This window comes from Pseudophryne corroboree, chromosome 9, assembly GCF_028390025.1.
Source record: "Pseudophryne corroboree isolate aPseCor3 chromosome 9, aPseCor3.hap2, whole genome shotgun sequence".
Classification (NCBI taxonomy): domain Eukaryota; kingdom Metazoa; phylum Chordata; class Amphibia; order Anura; family Myobatrachidae; genus Pseudophryne; species Pseudophryne corroboree.
In genome coordinates, this window is record NC_086452.1 from 254,507,768 (window position 1) to 254,528,980 (window position 21,213).

Genomic DNA, 21,213 nt, shown 5'->3' on the forward strand with positions numbered 1-21,213 from the left:
CCTCTTTTCCACTGCCGCTAAAACCCTGGTTAGTGACCTGGAAATCCAACTCGGCTAACTTGCAGGGTTGGTCCTGGGAAGGACCCTGTTTAAGGGGCATTGTAAACATTTACACCAACGGGAGATACACAACGGGGACACTGCTTCCTATAGTGCTGTCTCACATCTGAGGGCAGAGTCAGTGACATCGGGGGCGGAGCCAGATTCTCTACTGCTGCTGAGAGACTCTAGCCGCTGCTGCACCTGTATGCAGTGTAAACGGCTCCGACACGGAATAGTCTGTGTTCAAATCTATGGTGAGACCCGGGACATGGATGGAAAAGTGGTACAATTGATCCACCTGGTACTTTATTTCTCTCCAAGAAACATATTTTACCCTATATCTTTATTTGCATTAAAATACAATGATATGTATACAATAGTTAATTTTACACTCCACATGAATAAACAATATTTGCATTTTGTTTGAATTATCAGTCAGAAATGTCTGGCTGACATGTTGTGCCTGAGTAGGAAATCCAGCATCAGATGACTTGAATACAGTAGGTCCAATTAAACAATAATGCACAGTACAGGTTTCTGAACGCCTATGTAATTTGTAATATTTACTTGGTAATTCATTTTTGTTTTGCAGTAATACATTAGGCCCTTTTTCTGTTTAATTGTAGGTCGAGAAAGCTGTGATGGGAGATGCGGTGAAAGGTATCTTCGCGCGGATTTATGCCATTGTGATTATAACTGTATGTCTTACTCGGAATGTTGTCCGGACTACAAGTCAGTTTGCACAACAGGTAACCTATAAGGCCAAATCCCAACATTATACCTTTAACATGATACAGCTCATTAGTTATGTTTAATTACATATGGAATCATCTCATGTATCTCCAAAAAAGCAGTGTCTTCATTAGTGGTCAAAGTGGGAATTTTTGAAAGGGATTTAGTGTTCACATTAGGGTGTTTTGTTGCATGCGTGGAGGAAAAAGTGCGTGGTCACTCAAAAGGAGGTGTGTCCTTAAGACAACAGGGGCAATTTACCTTGATCATTAAATAAAATCTACCATTCTGAGGACTATTTACTATTTTGGGGACATTTTTGAAAAAAAATGTTTTACAATTTAATAATTTTTTTTTTTTTTTACTATGTTAGTTTAGGGTGAGTGTTAAGCTGTGGGGTAGAGGATATGGTTAGGGTTAGGCTGCAGGAGGGGACTGTTAGGGAGAGGCTGCGGAGTGCAGTATGTTTAAGCAGAGGCAGCTTAAGACATCATGGGGCCCTAAGCAAAACACCAATTGGGGCCCCCTTCCTCAAACAATCCTCAGTGTGTGCCCACAGTGTCTCACTAGCATGCCCCCTACACAGCAGCATGTTCCCCACTACACAACATCACGGCATTACAGCCCTCCCCATATGCTACAGTACTTTGGTGCACTACATCACTGCACTACACCCCCAATACGCTGCAGTATATCTGTACACTAGATCCTCTCAACACGCTGCACTACATCACTACACTACACCTTCCTATACACTGCACTACATCACTACACTACAATACACTATGGCCATCATTCCGAGTTGATCGCTAGCTGCCGTTGTTCGCAGCATAGCGATCAGGCTAAAAATTGGCACTTCTGCACATGCGTACAGGCCGCAGTACGCACGCGCCAAGTACTTTCACACAAAACTATGCAGTTTTACACAAGGTCGAGCGACGCTTTTCTGTCGCTCTGTTGATCGGTGAGTGATTGACAGGAAGTGGGTGTTTCAGGGTGGTAACTGCCTGTTATCCGGGAGTGTGCTAAAAAACGCAGGCGTGTCAGGTAAAAACGCAGGCGTGCCTGGGGAAACAGGGGAGTGGCTGGCCGAACGCAGGGCGTGTTTGTGACGTCAAAGCAGGAACTAAACTGTCTGCAGTCATTGCAAGGTAGGAGTAGGTTTGGAGCTGCTCAGAAACTGCATGAAAATTTTTACGAGCAGTTCTTAGCTTAGCGTTTGCACTGCTGCTAAAAGCAGCTAGCGAGTGATCAATTCGGAATGAGGGCCTATACACGCCTATATGCTGCAGAAAATCATTTACACTACACTACACAAAATCATTACAGTACAGTACACTAAATAATTACACAGATACACAGGATCAGCACAACATAATGGGCTACTCAGTACATTGTGCCCAAGTGACAGTAAAATATGCACGGTGCTTATTCAACATAAATGTGGTACAGGCGCACCTGCGGACAACTGGCAATACATCAGTTGAGCCCATGGAGCTAACCGTATGATGCTCATCTGTGCATACAGTGGGGAGGCCTATAGGACAATGGAGAGCAAATGCATGGGGAGCCACGCACTGGGTCAGAGGTTGTGGCTTCCTGCAGAGCCACACTGGGTCCTAGAGCCTGCTGGCTACTGCCAGAGCGATAAGTGTAAGAGACAGCGCAGAGCTGTCACACATAGAAAAAAATAATTCATCAACCCAGAGTGAATATTCAGCTCAGACGGCGGACCTCTGTGTTCCACTGGGAGCTTTGGTTGATTTGCTGTAAATCCGCTACTGCATTTAGGGTTAGGGTGCGGGGGGATGTGCGAGGGTTAGGCTGCGGGAGGGGAGGGTTAGGATTAGACTTTGAGGGGATGGTTAGGGTTAGGCTGTGGGGGGGTAGGGTGAGTTAGAGTCATGCTTTGTAAGGGGACATTTGGCTCTGCAGATGTGGCTCTGGAAATGAGACACAGGAGAGCTATCAATATTATATATCTGTGTCAGGGCCACCCAGCTACCCAGTAAGCTCGCCTCTACCTCAGCTGCAGCCAGGCCCAGTGTACAGTGCATGCTAGCAGCCCTTATTGCAGCAAATATGCACTGGCCCCCAGCCCAGCCCACCTCTGGCTGTCACATAGGCAGCAACTTCCGGGTCAGTGCTGAAGTGCCGGTATGCCATACCGCTGCATACCCAGGGCAGTCGAGAGCCGGGCTGGGCACAGGTACTTTTCAAGGGGTGTGGCCTAATCACAGGAGGTGTGGTTATGTACTTTCAGAAAAAAATACTGACAAAAATTGTATTTTAAGCACCTCCATGGCCACACTGCAGCCCAGTACACAGCAGAGTGTGCTGGGCTGAGGAGAAGAGCTGTAGCTGCTGCTGACAGGTAAGGGGGAGGGGGCATGGGCCCCTACTGGACCCTCACTGGGCCCCTCCATCAGACCTGGGCCCAGGTAATTTGTACCTTCTCCCCCCCTCTCTCGACACCACTGTGCATTCCGGCACACTTCAAGCACTGGTCTTCATAGATACTTACAATGCCTCAATAGTGCTCTATGTTGCCCTGTGCCGACCTCACCCCCTAAGTGCATAGTGTCATGCAGAGGCAGCAAAGCAACAAGGACCAGAAACTGTAGCACCGCACAGAGTGTCCCGAGGACCAAAGAACGCTCTGGGGGGCACTGCTGCAGTGATAGGCCTTCTCAGAGACAGATTTAGGGGGGTGGGCACAGGGGGTTAGTACTTCTGGCCCTCTTGGGAGCTCCTAAGTACCTCTGGCTCAGCTCTGGCTGGCTGCTGCTGCTGTCCCCTCTCTAATGACCTACCCATGCCTGCCTTGCATAGCTGGAATAAACAGCAGGATGCTGCAGAGGCACATGGGGGGTGAGGTGAGGCTGCTGCAAAGGCACAAGAGGGAAGTACTCTGCCTCCATAGCAGGAGTGCAGGTTGGAGCTGTGCTGCTACTGCCTCATGGAGGAGTGGGGTGAGGAGGCACACACATAGGGGTCACATGCAGTGGGACAAGCTGAGAAGAGGGGGAGGCCTCTTGTCTTAAGTACCCTGGGCCGACTGGCTTCAGGATGCTGTTCCAGGTACCCTGCTATCCAGAAAGAAGGGCAATGGGGCTGCGGCGGCAGTGCCACTGGCACACCCCTAATTACAGCCCTGGATACTGACAATTCTGTATCCCAATATGTAGAAAACCCAAGCTACAAGCTGATTGCCACATGTGATTCTAAGGGATGTACTGTAGTCAACATATCGACAATCCCAATCTTGACAGTCAAAAGGTTGACACCATATGCAGGTGTCATCTTGTTGGGTGTCAATGTTAACATGGTTAAAACATTGACACCCAACATGACATTACCTGCATAATGTTGACAAATTAAAATGTTTACATAGATAATATTGACAGGGTCCAAATGTTGACAATAGAGCTTTTAGGGTTTGGGGTTAGATGTACGGATTTAAGGTTAGGGCTAGGCTTAAACTTAGGTGGAAACATTATATATCTGTCAACATTTTGTCAGTGTCGACATTTTGCAGCAGACATTGTGATTGTCGACATTTTATGCCTGTCAAAATGATGGTGTCTATAATATGACTGTTGGCATTGTGATTGCTGACAAAATATACAGGACCTCATTCTAATTTGGCAGGTACTGAATGCAAACTCCACAGAAAAATGAACACAGGCAGGGGCATATTAAGAGAGGAGGGTGCCCGTGTGCAGTCTCCGCCTGGGCCCCTCCTCTCTAGCCAGCAGCAAAGTGTCTCTGTCAGCACTAGAGTCACTAGGAGACCCTAGTACTATGTCACATGCGCAGGTGTGAGTGGTGCAGCGGCCGTTTTCCTAGTGATTTTCCTACTGGGCATGAGCAAAACACTGGGAAAATGGCTGCCGCACCACTCAGTGGGTGGGCTGCCTGCTGGGCGGCCTTGCCCTGTGATGGGCGGTCCCCAGCATGTGAGCTTTTTAGCAGAATTTACAATCCTTACTGAATAGGGTCCCTAATGTGCACATTTCAAGTTTCGATATGTGCAGTTGCTATGTTCTGCTGCACACATACACAACAATTTTTAATAGCCCAACATCCATGCAAACCTATTCTATGGTTACACTGACAAATTGGCAATGTTTGCGCCTGTGAGATGCTGGCATTCTCATCATCCCCACAATGTTCTAACAGCACATCACGGACATTGTTGAGAACTGAATCACCCATGATGAATCACAAAAAATAATTACATGATTCACTTGCAGGTACTGTATGTTCCACCACAACACTGTTTCCCCCCAACTTGTCTTGAATGCATAAGATATTTCTACAACAGTTTATCTTTATCAGGAAACAGAGGGATATCAGTACAATGTGACAAATTTCATTCTCTCTGTTTTAAAATTCAGTCGAATCTCTTATTTGTACTTTTCTGGGGACTGGGAAATGGTTTTATATACTGGGAAAGTAATATATGCAGGAAAGGACATGAAATGAAAAACACTACACAACTTATTGGCCCTCATTCCGAGTTGTTCGCTCGCAAGCTGCTTTTAGCAGCTTTGCACACGCTAAGCCGCCGCCTACTGGGAGTGAATCTTAGCTTATCAAAATTGCGAACGAAAGATTAGCAAAATTGCGAATAGACACTTCTTAGCAGTTTCTGAGTACCTCCACACTTACTCGGCAACTGCGAACAGTTCAGTCAGTTTAGTTCCCGGTTTGACGTCACAAACACACCCAGCATTCGGCCAGACACTCCTCCGTTTCTCCAGCCACTCCCGCGTTTTTCCCAGAAACGGTAGCGTTTTTTCGCACACACCCATAAAACGGCCAGTTTCCGCCCAGAAACACCCACTTCCTGTCAATCACATTACGATCACCAGAACGAAGAAAAAACCTCGTAATGCCGTGAGTAAAATACCTAACTGCATAGCAAATTTACTTGGCGCAGTCGCACTGCGGACATTGCGCATGCGCATTAGCGACTAATCGCTCCGTTGAGACAAAAAAATAACGAGCGAACAACTCGGAATGACCCCCATTGTTACTATGTATGCTGCATTGTGATCCGGTCTGAAGATCGACAGTGTCTAGGTCGACAATGTTTAGGTCATGTCGACCTTTTGACCTGTCGACCTAGAACATGTCGATCTAGAAGCCCTGTCGACCTATAAACCCTGTCGACCTAGTGACTGTCGACCTATAGTGGTCGACCTAAACATTGTCGACCTAGACACTGTCGATCTAATGATCCACACTCGCTGCTTCTGTACTGTTATATTGTAATTTATCTGTTTTACTGCTGTACAGTTTATTTAAGTGTACAATGTTTGCATACCTCCCAACTTCTAATAGTAGACGCCAAGCGGGACTCTTCTGTGCGGAGTAGCCTAGCCTGCCCAAAAAGGGGGTGTGGCTTTGCGGCAATGCCGCGACCGCCTGCCATGCCTCCAGTTTTTGTCACAGTGGGGGCATGGCCAGCGCTCTGTGAGCTGCTGGCCATGCCTGCTGTCCCTCTGTCTCCTGTGAATAGGCGCTGAGTACATGCACACAGCATCTATTCAACATGGCCATGCCCGCTGTCCCTCTGTCTCCTGTGAATAGGCGCTGAGTACATGCACACAGCATCTATTCAACATGGCCATGCCCGCTGTCCCTCTGTCTCCTGTGAATAGGCGCTGAGTACATGCACACAGCATCTATTCAACATGGCCATGCCCGCTGTCCCTCTGTCTCCTGTGAATAGGCGCTGAGTACATGCACACAGCATCTATTCAACATGGCCATGTCCGCTGTCCCTCTGTCTCCTGTGAATAGGCGCTGAGTACATGCACACAGCATCTATTCAACATGGCCATGCCTGCTGTCCCTCTGTCTCCTGTGAATAGGCGCTGAGTACATGCACACAGCATCTATTCAACATGGCCATGCCCACTGTCCCTCTGTCTCCTGTGAATAGGCGCTGAGTACATGCACACAGCATCTATTAAACATGGCCATGCCCGCTGTCCCTCTGTCTCCTGTGAATAGGCGCTGAGTACATGCACACAGCATCTATTCAACATGGCTATGCCCGCTGTCCCTCTGTCTCCTGTGAATAGGCGCTGAGTACATGCACACAGCATCTATTCAACATGGCCATGCCCGCTGTCCCTCTGTCTCCTGTGAATAGGAGCTGAGTACATGCACACAGCATCTATTCAACATGGCCATGTCCGCTGTCCCTCTGTCTCCTGTGAATAGGCGCTGAGTACATGCACACAGCATCTATTCAACATGGCCATGCCCGCTGTCCCTCTGTCTCCTGTGAATAGGCGCTGAGTACATGCACACAGCATCTATTCAACATGGCCATGCCCGCTGTCCCTCTGTCTCCTGTGAATAGGCGCTGAGTACATGCACACAGCATCTATTCAACATGGCCATGCCCGCTGTCCCTCTGTCTCCTGTGAATAGGCGCTGAGTACATGCACACAGCATCTATTCAACATGGCCATGCCCACTGTCCCTCTGTCTCCTGTGAATAGGCCCTGAGTACATGCACACAACATCTATTCAACATGGCCATGCCCGCTGTCCCTCTGTCTCCTGTGAATAGGCGCTGAGTACATGCACACAGCATCTATTCAACATGGCCATGCCCGCTGTCCCTCTGTCTCCTGTGAATAGGCGCTGAGTACATGCACACAGCATCTATTCAACATGGCCATGCCCGCTGTCCCTCTGTCTCCTGTGAATAGGCGCTGAGTACATGCACACAGCATCTATTCAACATGGCCATGCCCGCTGTCCCTCTGTCTCCTGTGAATAGGCGCTGAGTACATGCACACAGCATCTATTCAACATGGCCATGCCCGCTGTCCCTCTGTCTCCTGTGAATAGGCGCTGAGTACATGCACACAGCGTCTATTCAACATGGCCATGCCCGCTGTCCCTCTATCTACTGTGAATAGGCGCTGAGTACATGCACACAGCATCTATTCAACATGGCCATGTCCGCTGTCCCTCTGTCTCCTGTGAATAGGCGCTGAGTGCATGCACACAGCGTCTATTCAACATGGCCATGCCCGCTGTCCCTCTATCTACTGTGAATAGGCGCTGAGTACATGCACACAGCATCTATTCAACATGGCCATGTCCGCTGTCCCTCTGTCTCCTGTGAATAGGCGCTGAGTACATGCACACAGCATCTATTCAACATGGCCATGTCCGCTGTCCCTCTGTCTCCTGTGAATAGGCGCTGAGTGCATGCACGCAGCATCTATTCAACGCTGCTCTACAGCAGAGCAGTGATGACAGGAGCCTCCCAACTGCCCCCCCCCCCCAATACCCCCCACCCCACACCCCCCCGCGGGACACTGCACCCCAAAAAAAGGGGCCTGTCCCTTGAAAATCAGGACAGTTGGGAGGTATGTGTTTGTATAATCATTTACAAAGCACTCCAATCTCATCCTAGAAAAGGGAGCAGATAAAATACAATATATTGCATATAATACAGTCTTAGAGGTGGTTTACACAAACATAAAAACATGTATGTTATTAATATACATATATAGCCTGCCATCAGAGGTGGTAGAGGTTAAGACTGTAGAGCAATTTAAACATACTTGGGATAGGCATATGAATATCCTTACAGAGAATTAAGGGTTTAGATTACCTAAAGGATAAAAAAAGGGGCAGACTAGATGGGCCAAGTGGTTCTTATCTGCCGTCAAATTCTATGTTTCTATGTTTAATATGTGAGCTGTAAATGATGCACATCTGTTGTGATGTTTAAATATTCCCATATAAAGTTTTAGAATCATTATAGAATGTGCACACTAGACAATAATCTGAATGATTTGCCTGATTACGATGGATCACAATGACATATCGCTCAAATGGTCAAGTATTTGCGAAACCCCGCGGTCGTCCCTACATGCAGCTCAACGACAGCATACTCCTGGATGTGGCCACTGAAGATATAACTTTAGGTCTTTTGCAAGGTTGCACAATGTGTACGCACTATGGGGGTCATTCCGACCCGTTCGCACGCAGTTCTCCATCGCTGCGGTGCGAACGGGTTGGAACTGCGCATGCACGGCGGCCGGAATAAAGAAGAAAGTGGTCGCTAGCATGATCGCAAGAAGATTGACAGCGGGGAGGCATTCCGGTGCGTCTATTCACCGTTTTCCAGGCGTGGAGGTCTGAACGCAGGTGTGTCCAGGCGTTTGGAGGGTGGATTTCTGACATCAAATCCGGGACCTTCATCGCTGGATCGATTGCACAGGGTAAGTAACTGCAGGGCTAGTCTACTTCTGCACAAAACTTTTTTAGCATAGCAGGACTGCACAAGCGATCGCAGCCCTACTATGCTAAAATACACTCCCCCATAGGCGATGTCTAGTTGATCGCACGAGCAGCAAAAAGTTGCTACGTGCGATCAACTTGGAATGACCCCCTATATCGCTTGTCAGGTAGTTCAAGGGAAATCATTGCTGACATTGCATTGTTTGCCTGTCATCTAGTGTGTAACCAGCATAAGTAAGGTAACAAGACCTCTCACATATGTAATGTTCTCTGTTTCTCAATAGGCCCGAGCAGGAAGACCACTGCTTCCCCTTACGGCCATTAGACTGGGCCTCATATCAGTCATATACTGTCCTATCATCAATTGTAAGATGGTGGGCTGGCAGAAACATTGAGGTGTGTAGTGTGATCAGATTTCTGCGTCTAAAGGGCACATCAGCAGCTGAATTTCATCGCAAACGTATCGAGGTGTACAGGTTTGGGTTTGGATTGCAGGCGATTCAAGATGAGCAACGATACGGCTGGCCAAACACACCCACAACAGGCAGTGCATCAAACCCAAGCCTGTTTCTGTGACATGACATTATCACTGTACACCTCAACAAGTTGGTGATGAATTTTAGCTGGTAATGTGCCCTTGAGATGCAGAAATCTGATCACACAATGTTTGACCATGTTTCCGCTAGCCCCACCATCTTACAGCTGATGTTGGGACACTGTGACTGATATAAGGCAAAGTCTAACAGCCGTGAGGGGAGCAGTGGTCTACCTGATCAGTCCCGGTGAGAAATTATAATGAAATATAGAGCATCACACATGTGACAGTTCTCGTTGTGTTACTTATTGAACCATCTTCGTAGTTTTCTTCACGTGCATCAGCAAATTCACTTATACATTATGCGTGCTTTAACCAAGTTTTTTTATGTACAGTGTGGAAGAGCCCTTTAGCAGTGTAGGGAGGCACTATTAGAGAACTATAGGGCTTCCCGAAGGTCAGGAATGATGCCTCTGATAGTAGGAGGTATATTTACCAAAGGTCGATTTTCATCTATTTCATATGGATGAAATCTTAATGAATGCTGTGTTTCTAGGGCTAAAACACACACTGCAATAATAGATAACTTTGTTGTCATTAATGGAGTGAACTTGATAACTGCAGTACAAAAAATAAAAAGTGTAATTGTTGTCATGTTTATTGAGAGATTGACTGCAGTGAAAAAGTTATATACTATAACAAGATACACATGGAACATGTATAAAACATGTTTGGAATTTGTCTTTACTACACTTTTTATTAAATAATTTTTAAATGCTAAATATTTGTAAACACTCTAATTGTAAAGTAAAAAAATAAATAATTACAAAATACTGTATTAGAATAATGCCCAGAAATATGCATATGGCCTCTATAGTTAGTATGTAAGTAACACTAGCACCGAGTACAAAGCATGTTTAGTGATGACTGGTATTTCCATCACACATGTTATATCCTCTCTATATTTCTTCTGAGCACTGGTGAGTTCCGTGTATCATGGTGTGAAGACGGGAAAGACTGAATGCTGCATCCCACTGCTGTGTAAAGCCTTTCAGATATTTTGCACTTCTCTATGTGGGATATATTTACTAAGGTGTGAGTTTTTTTTTAGAAGTGGAGATGTTGCCCATAGCAACCAATCAGATTCTAGCTATTATCTTCTAGAAGCAGCTAGATAAATGTTAAGTGGAGTCTGATTGGTTGCTATGGGTAACATCTCCACTTCTAAAATACTCACACTTTAGTAAATATACCCCTATGAGTCTCTCGCCTGTCCTTTTGAAAAATCTGAACATATAGTTCAGCTTGGGTTGCCTCTTTTCTCCTGGTCTACTGATGTGCAGTGCAGGATCCAGACTCACCGTATGATCCTACCGTCATTTTATGTTTCATCCCTTAATGTAATATGGAGAATTAGTGACAAAGTTTAGGAAGGACTGTTTTGGTCTATAAACAAATTGTGTCAACATATTTTTGGGAAGTGTCCCAGATCTATTATTTTTTGGTATATATTTCAATCTAGGGCTAGTTGGCATGCTACTCATAGACGTGTGTGTGCAGCTACACAAAAGTGCACTTGTAATCTACTTATTTGTCATTAAAAAGGAAAGCAGCCACCTGATAGGAGATCCATCAGTACGTAACATGCGAATAAGGAAAGGGCATCATAACTGAGAAAAGGAAAAGGGTCAGGTCATTGAGGAAAGCACTGAGAGGAAGGGAAGGAGGCAGGATGTCTCTCAGGGCCGGTAATGCTGGATGCACTGTTGGAAAGTGTGCTGTGGGAAAACTTGTCGACAGTTTACTGATGAAGTATATATTTAATGCAGAGAACTCATGCAAAGGACGATGCCATGAGGGCTTTATAAGAGGACTGGCATGCGACTGTGACCCGGGATGCAAAGATTTTGGCAAGTGCTGTCCAGACTATGAATCGGCTTGCAAGAGTAAGTATCAATATACTGTATGTGTTTATCTGTGTCTGCCTTTTTGTACATGAAGTCATCAATGACTTTAAAGCTTAGAAAATAATATTTTGAGTTCTGAGTATGTTTTAAATATAATAACCTATATATACAGTATGTTCCTAATAGACAAGTACTATCCTTTATTTGTTCTATGTTTGTTATTTTATCATCAGTGTATTTCTATAAAGAATGGAATGTTCAAGGGAGCTATATTATAATATAGTTTCTTATAGGATTCCTTTCCAAATTGTGACCACAATGTACTTAAAAACTTCAATTTATTTGCATATTAACATTGAACATTAAATTGCAGTAGATACAATTGCTGCGTCAATGTCATATGACTAATACATCCACATTAAAATACAGACATCAAAACCAAAGGTGGTGAAATATATACAGATTCTTAATCCAATGGAGTCTCTCAATCAATGCATGTCAGATGATCTCGCATCCGAACCCAATGCGTTTCATCCAAATAGACTTCATCAGGGGTTCATATCTAGATAACAAATGTATGGATGGTATGAATACTTATACAAATCAAACTGTAGTGGTCACATAATAGATTGGTAGTTGTATACATACCAAATGGATCTGAAGAGCTCTATGGGGTAAATGACCAACCTTATAGTCATTTATACCTCCGCCCCCTTTTTTATAAATTCACTCCATTTTTATAAATTCACTTCATATAGTGATATGGTTCTTCCATATTTTTTACTGTGGGAGCAGCGCGACCATAAGGTTGGTAATTGTTAGGTTCCTGGTGCTCAGAACAAGGGAGATGTTATGAAGAGAGTCCAGAGCACCAGGACGTAACGCTGAGAAAGGGGAATGGAAAGGGAATAGCCCCTGGCGCCCTATCTCCGTTGTCTCGCCCGTGCTGTCAGTACACTCTTGCGAGACTATGGTTGCTTGAGCCCATGGCAGCCGCATTTGAAGGGCGGATTACGTCTGCCCAACTTCGATGCCCCCTCAGGTCTTAATGAGAGACAAAGAGTGTACCGAGACAGGGTGATAACAAGGGGCCCTCTTACTGAAACAACCAAAGCCAGGGACTACTAACTAGCCAAAAACTAAATGTATGTGCGGCTTGCCGCCAAAGGAAAAGAACAACAAAGGAAATGCTGACCACACGCCGACACAATACTTTTGTGTACCGGCGGTGACAGCATAAGCAGAACCCTCTGCAAAACACCAGTGACAGAAATAATAACGGAATACAGCGGCCTAGGCCGACGGACGCGGCAGAGCCGCTACTCACGGAACCGGTACGAATATTGGCAAACGGACAGGAACTCCCAATGCTGCTGACACAGACTCTCAGAACTGGAGGACAGGCAGAATCCCAAACGACAGACCGGTGGACACCAAGAAGCCAGAAACTTGACCAGGCACAGGCAAAGCCACTGGACCTCAGGACAGGAACGCCTCACGGCAGGACACGGGATCAGACACAGGAATCGACACAGGGACTGACACAGGAATCGACACAGGAAGCAGCTCGACTGACACTGCTACACAGGAGCTAGCAGGAACCAAGCTCAGAACTCAAGCAGACTGGAAACCTAGAAATATCACCAGCGTCTGTGAATAGCACTGAGCCAGCATATAACAGAGAGGCCTAATTAATAATCTCATGCAGCTGCCCTGTTGCATGACTCCAAACTGACAAGATGCAATTAGCAGCCAGGTGAGGCTGAACACATGGAAACAAGCTGCAATTACACAGACTCACCAGCGGCAGCAACCAAGAGTACTCTTAAACAGAGCAACGGGAAATCCTGGCCTGCGAAACAACTTATAAACATAAAATACCTAACTGACATGCAAAACAGGAATGAGCCACAGCCGTGGCTCATAACAGTAATTTACCCCATAGAGCTCTTCAGATCCATTTGGTATGTATACAACTACCAATCTATGATGTGACCACTACAGTTTGATTTGTATAAGTATTCATACCATCCATACATTTGTTATCTAGATATGAACCCCTGATGAAGTCCATTTGGATGAAAAGTGTTGGGTTTAGTTCGGATGCGAGAACATCAGACATGCATTGATTGAGAGACTACATTGGATTAAGAATCTGTATATATTTCACCACCTTTGGTTTTGATGTCTGTATTTTAATGTGGATGTATTAGCCATATGACATTGACACAGCAATTGTATCTACTGCAATTTAATGTTCAATGTTAATATGCGAATAAATTGAAGTTTTTAAGTACATTTGGAAAGGAATCCTATAAGAAACTATATTAGAATATAGCTCCCTTGGACATTCCATTCTTTGTATTCTATTTGTGTACTCTATCTAACAGAGAGTATGTCCCAGGGTTGAGCTCTGATATAGCGCAGAATTAGGTCTACACCATATCCATTCCAGTGTACTTCTATAGTTTAAATGTTTAGATTTATTATTTCTTTTATACTTTTAATATTTTTAGGCTGGTAATTTTTCATAAAATGGCTGTAATATTTAATATTTCCTTGTACAAAAGAACCGACTCCGCGGCAGCCACCTTCTCGTTCATCAGAGGATCCCGAACCTGAGGCAAGAGATAATCCTCCGGAACCTACTAAAATACCAGAGGATGAAATGACAAAAGGTAGAAGAAAATATATACAATTATTCTAGCATATTTGGCAAATAAACTATATTTCCTACAGTATACATTCTGAGGTAGGCCATTTACATCAACTCGCCTACTGATGACCACCAAAAGACATTGGGCAGGATGCATGATGCGTCACATTTTGAATGTGATGCATCCCGCCACTCATCGCAAGCATAACAGTGTTTATTAATGCCTTATGCTTGAAGAAAGCCAGTAAGAGCTGTCTTTTGCGACAGAAGGACTTCCAGGAGTCCTTATGTGTATGCGTCGAGTGCCGCATGTATCACGTGATGGGTGAAGAGGGATCATCTCAGCGGGAAACATGGAGAAACCCATAGGCTTCTATAGGGTAACGCCACCATTGCCTACCACATCCGAGATCCGGAATGTATTGCATTCTGGAGCTTGGAGCATATGCGGTAAGCGACCAATCCCCCAAAAACTGCATTTATGGAGTTTTGACTGAAAACCAGTCTATTTTTTTCATGAAATGAAAGGTAATTTTTGGTCATTTTCTCAATGATGAGCTCTGCTATCTATGGACGTAACAAAGGTTTTGACAGCAGTAACTTCTCCATGAAAAGGAAAACAAGGCATGGGGAAACATGTTTCACAAGGATTAGGGTCATGACAGAAAAAAATGCCTTATTATTTGAACAAAGCAATTTTTAAATCACCAATAATCTTTAAACATTTATATTTTAAAATGCTTTTTCTGCTTATCATTATTTTATTGTTTTATTAGTGGAGCAGAAAGCCCAAGTCTGGGCTTCAAGATGCATGGGCCAACTGGCTAGCTGTTAGTTAAGCCTTGCCGCATGAGGCCAGTATTGATAAAGGACAAAATAAATGGCAATAGAAAATCAACATTGTCGCTGCTTTTTAATAATTAGGCCTGTTAACAACACACTTCAATTCAAACAATTCTGAGTCATATAAAAGATATTAAACTATCTGCATAAATGAAACATTATAAAATCTGAAATGTGTGCTAGCATAGTGTGTAATAGCATAATATTACCTGTAATCTGCAATAACACAAGAAACTGTTAGTGGAAAGTATAGGTTGGAGCCATATATGGTGTTAATACTCTAAATTCATCATTGTACATTTTGAGTAAGTGTTTGTTTTCTTTCTTCTGATTAGAGGAATTTAAACTGAAACTTTACACCAAAATTAAGTCAGATTTAGGTTCCCTGGTCCATTTTTAATGAATAATGAATAAATAATTGTATGTTTTTTCTGCTAGTATTTATTTTATTTTTTATAAATCTGTTTTATTGAGTTTTACAATAACAAACAATAATCAAGACAGAGAACATTATAGAAAGAAATCAAGAATGTAAAATCTGTAAAAACAACCAGTATACATTAGTTAACTGGGTTATAATATAAATTCTTCCACAGCTTAGTAAGGTGATAAACATAATATTCAGCATTTTAGAATGCAGAAAGCAGCTGCATATAACAATGGTTCTGCTGTATACGAGTCCTACAAAAAAGAACTGTGAAAGCAAAAGAGGTGAATAAATGAATAATTTAACATACCGCAAGGGTAAGAGAAGACAAAAGGAACAAAAGGGGGGGGGGGGGGCAGTAATGCGGGGTAACAACCTCTCTCCTTCTGCTTGTCCCCATCTTGCCCACCTCTTCAATCTCTCCCTCTCATCAGGCACTTTCCCCTCTGCCTTCAAGCATGCACTCATCTCCCCTATTCTTGGAAAAACCTAAACTTAATCCAAACACACTCTCAAACTACCGACCCATCTCTCTCCTCCCTTTGAGTGTATTGTCTACAATCACCTTACCGCCTTTCTTTCCTTCCACTCACTGCTTGGCCCTTTCCAGTTTGGCTTCCATTCTCTCCACTCCACTGAAACTGGCCTTTCAAAAGTCTGCAATGACCTCCATGCTTCCAAATCTAAGGGCCACGACTCTCTGTTTATTCTTCTTGACCTCTCTGCTGCTTTTGACACTGTGGACCACCCTCTCCTTCTGCAATCATCTCTATACTAATGATACTCAAATCTACCTTTCCTTCCATGACCTCTCCCCTGCATTCCTCACACTTATGTGCAACTGTCTCTCTGCTATCTCTTCTTAGATGTCCAGTGCTTTCTTAAACTCAACATGTCTAAGACTTCGCTTCCCACCCTCCCGCACAACCTCACCTCCCACAATCTCATTATCTATTGATGGCACTACTATCTCTTCTAGCCCCCAAGTGAGCTGTCTTGAAGTAATCCTTGACTCCTCCCTCTCCTTCAAACCACACATTCAGCACCTCTCACAAACCTGCCATTTTCATCTCAAAAATATTTCCAGGATCATATCCTCTCTCAGCCAGGATGTTACTAACACCATTATCCACTCACTGGTCATTTTTCAGACTGGACTACTGTAATCTCCTCCTAACTGGCATCCCTGACAAATGCCTCTCTACACTCCAATCTATCCTCAAAGCTGCAGCCCAGCTCATCTTCCTCACCAAACGCACTACATCCACCTCCCCTTTCCTACTAGCCCTTCACTGGCTTCCCTTCCCTTTCAGAATCCAATTCAATTTTCTCACACTCACTTACAAAGCCCTCACCCACTCCTCTCCCATTTACATCTCTGACCTTATCTCCCTTTACACTCCCATCCGTCCTCTTCACTCCACTAATGCACGCCGCCTCTTCTGATGACTGATTACTTCCTCCCACTCCTACCTTAAAGATTTCTCATGTCCTGTTCCCTTTCTCTGGAATTTTCTACCTCTCCCCTTCAGACTCTCCACCTCTCTACAAAATTTCAAATGAGCTCTGAAGACCCACTTCTTCACCAAACCCAGCCTAATCTCATCCTAATCTTTTGGTCTTCACTAACTATCTACCCCATCTGTGTCACCCCTGTCTGTCTGCCCCTCCCATGATAATTATGTCAGTGTCATGTGCTGCTCTAGCTAAGTTTATTTAACCTGTACTTGTCCTATATTGTATTCAACAGTAAGTTACTATTTTCCAGTTTTGATAATTTTGTTTATGTACTCTATAATCGCGCGCTGTGGATCCCTTTGCGGCACCATGTAAATAAATAATAATAATAATAATAATAATAACAACAACAAGTGAAGGCACCAACTGTTAAAGTTAAGTACAGAATAGTATACCAAGGCCGTATCACGAAACTTTGAACATGCTTCATTTTGACAGTATTAATTAGGACCATGATTTAGGGTATATAAAGACTCTCGTACTGACACCTTATAAATCCAGCAATAAGCATTGATGCAAGTTCCAATTTGTTGATCCTAAAATCTTAAATATCTGTTCTTGGGACTGTTCATCCAATTTATCAATACATTAACATCAGGTAAGATTGATCATCAAAATACAAAATCATTTTAAAAAGTAAGTAATATTTGAGTTAGTTGTTACTGCACAACCATAGTAACTGGCACTGGGTGCCCATTTTGTAAGATGTTTCACACAGGTTTTTCACCACTAATGTAGGGAACAGTGAAAAATAACAGAGTTCTGCTTTGCCTCTCACAATAAAAATAGGAATAGAATGGCTGGGGAGACGCACATGGGGATGGGTCGGAATGCTGGTAGAATGTCTCACTCAATTCACTGTATCTCTCCCCTCACCACACTAAGCTACAGTGTCCATTGAGTCTCCTACCTGCATCTTCTCTTGCTGCTTCTGACTAATCTCCGAGTACAGTGCACTTCCTGGTCACATGACACATCAAAGTGTCAATCAGTGCACTAGGCACACCCCCACAATCAGAGGCATGCGTCTATTGGCTCCCTTTCTGTGCAGCATTACTGCCCATAGTGTGGCCCCTCCCCCAGCTCTGCAAAGCAGTGTTTGACTGTAGCACCGAGGCAGGACTGTTGCTGCCTCATCTCTCTGCAGCTCCAGGCGTAATTCCCAGAGGCAATGGAGACACATGCCTCCAGGCTTCAAACCCTGAAGGGGCACCTGCATATACAGCAGCACCTGTGTGGTTCACAGTGGGATCCATGTGTGACTGCTCCTCTTCCAACGGACCTCTGTGGTGCACCCGCTGCTGCTGCAGAGGTAATCAGCTCTGTCCAAGTCACTGCTGGCGCTATACTAAAGTATATTGTTTTTCCTTTTTTTAAGGGGAGGGGGGGGGGGCGCACCAAACTAGAACTTGCCTCCGTGTGACTGGGATAAACTTACGCCCCTGCTGCTGAGTGTTAGCTATAAAAAGAATTAGAATAAATATAGAAGATGTTTATGTTATAAATATCTTCTGTGTATTATTCTAATCATTTTTATACAAAATCTCAGGAGTTTGACAGGGAGTATGACAGGGGAGGCCCTGCATCCAATGTCTACCTTGACTGCATGTCCCTGATACAGCAGGTCCTAACAGAATACGCTGTAACAGGGCAGCAGTACATCATGATGTCACACTTACAGTAGGGGGCAGGGCCGCCGGCTCTGGGAGGTAGAGCCCTGCCCTAGGACCTCCAGACGGTTCTGCAATGGAGCTACTGACAGTGGCTACGGTGCAGCGATGGTGCCACCCCCAGGATGCAGCGCACTGTGTGACCGCACCACTCACACACTCCTAGTTACGGCCCTGGAATACACACATCTTTGCAATTAATTTATCTTTGAACACCTTTGATGATGGGGAAGAACATTCCCACTTTCAGTATGCAATGATGGAGTCACATACTGTTATAGCATGTGTGTGTACCAGGGGCTCCTACATATGATGGGGAAGAACATTCCCACTTTCAGTATGCAATGATGGAGTCACATACTGTTATAGCATGTGTGTGTACCAGGGGCTCCTACATATGATGGGGAAGAACATTCCCACTTTCAGTATGCAGTGATGGAGTCACATACTGTTATAGCATGTGTGTACCAGGGGCTCCTACATATGATGGGGAAGAACATTCCCACTTTCAGTATGCAATGATGGAGTCACATACTGTTATAGCATGTGTGTGTACCAGGGGCTCCTACATATGATGGGGAAGAACATTCCCACTTTCAGTATGCAGTGATGGAGTCACATACTGTTATAGCATGTGTGTACCAGGGGCTCCTACATATGATGGGGAAGAACATTCCCACTTTCAGTATGCAATGATGGAGTCACATACTGTTATAGCATGTGTGTGTACCAGGGGCTCCTACATATGATGGGGAAGAACATTCCCACTTTCAGTATGCAGTGATGGAGTCACATACTGTTATAGCATGTGTGTACCAGGGGCTCCTACATATGATGGGGAAGAACATTCCCACTTTCAGTATGCAATGATGGAGTCACATACTGTTATAGCATGTGTGTGTACCAGGGGCTCCTACATATGATGGGGAAGAACATTCCCACTTTCAGTATGCAGTGATGGAGTCACATACTGTTATAGCATGTGTGTACCAGGGGCTCCTACATATGATGGGGAAGAACATTCCCACTTTCAGTATGCAATGATGGAGTCACATACTGTTATAGCATGTGTGTGTACCAGGGGCTCCTACATATGATGGGGAAGAACATTCCCACTTTCAGTATGCAGTGATGGAGTCACATACTGTTATAGCATGTGTGTACCAGGGGCTTCTACATATGATGGGGAAGAACATTCCCACTTTCAGTATGCAATGATGGAGTCACATACTGTTATAGCATGTGTGTGTACCAGGGGCTCCTACATATGATGGGGAAGAACATTCCCACTTTCAGTATGCAGTGATGGAGTCACATACTGTTATAGCATGTGTGTACCAGGGGCTCCTACATATGATGGGGAAGAACATTCCCACTTTCAGTATGCAATGATGGAGTCACATACTGTTATAGCATGTGTGTGTACCAGGGGCTCCTACATATGATGGGGAAGAACATTCCCACTTTCAGTATGCAATGATGGAGTCACATACTGTTATAGCATGTGTGTGTACCAGGGGCTCCTACATATGATGGGGAAGAACATTCCCACTTTCAGTATGCAGTGATGGAGTCACATACTGTTATAGCATGTGTGTGTACCAGGGGCTCCTACATATGATGGGGAAGAACATTCCCACTTTCAGTATGCAATGATGGAGTCACATACTGTTATAGCATGTGTGTGTACCAGGGGCTCCTACATATGATGGGGAAGAACATTCCCACTTTCAGTATGCAGTGATGGAGTCACATACTGTTATAGCATGTGTGTACCAGGGGCTCCTACATATGATGGGGAAGAACATTCCCACTTTCAGTATGCAGTGATGGAGTCACATACTGTTATAGCATGTGTGTGTACCAGGGGCTCCTACATATGATGGGGAAGAACATTCCCACTTTCAGTATGCAATGATGGAGTCACATACTGTTATAGCATGTGTGTGTACCAGGGGCTCCTACATATGATGGGGAAGAACATTCCCACTTTCAGTATGCAGTGATGGAGTCACATACTGTTATAGCATGTGTGTACCAGGGGCTCCTACATATGATGGGGAAGAACATTCCCACTTTCAGTATGCAATGATGGAGTCACATACTGTTATAGCATGTGTGTGTACCAGGGGCTCCTACATATGATGGGGAAGAACATTCCCACTTTCAGTATGCAGTGATGGAGTCACATACTGTTATAGCATGTGTGTACCAGGGGTTCCTACATATGATGGGGAAGAACATTCCCACTTTCAGTATGCAATGATGGAGTCACATACTGTTATAGCATGTGTGTGTACCAGGGGCTCCTACATATGATGGGGAAGAACATTCCCACTTTCAGTATGCAGTGATGGAGTCACATACTGTTATAGCATGTGTGTACCAGGGGCTCCTACATATGATGGGGAAGAACATTCCCACTTTCAGTATGCAATGATGGAGTCACATACTGTTATAGCATGTGTGTGTACCAGGGGCTCCTACATATGATGGGGAAGAACATTCCCACTTTCAGTATGCAGTGATGGAGTCACATACTGTTATAGCATGTGTGTACCAGGGGCTCCTACATATGATGGGGAAGAACATTCCCACTT

The 21,213-nt window shown here is 44.5% G+C and overlaps 1 protein-coding gene across 15 annotated transcripts in view; it reads left to right on the top strand.

Annotated features, from left to right (window-relative positions):
- The window catches only part of PRG4 (proteoglycan 4), a 137,463-nt gene that overhangs the window by 39,377 nt on the left and 76,873 nt on the right, over positions 1 to 21,213 (top strand). For all 15 annotated transcript variants that reach the window (XM_063940230.1, XM_063940216.1, XM_063940217.1 and 12 more), the window contains exons 3-5: positions 669 to 791; positions 11,422 to 11,538; positions 14,070 to 14,177. In XM_063940230.1, the coding sequence (XP_063796300.1) occupies positions 669 to 791; positions 11,422 to 11,538; positions 14,070 to 14,177 (348 nt within the window). The remainder of the gene's footprint in view (positions 1 to 668; positions 792 to 11,421; positions 11,539 to 14,069; positions 14,178 to 21,213) is intronic.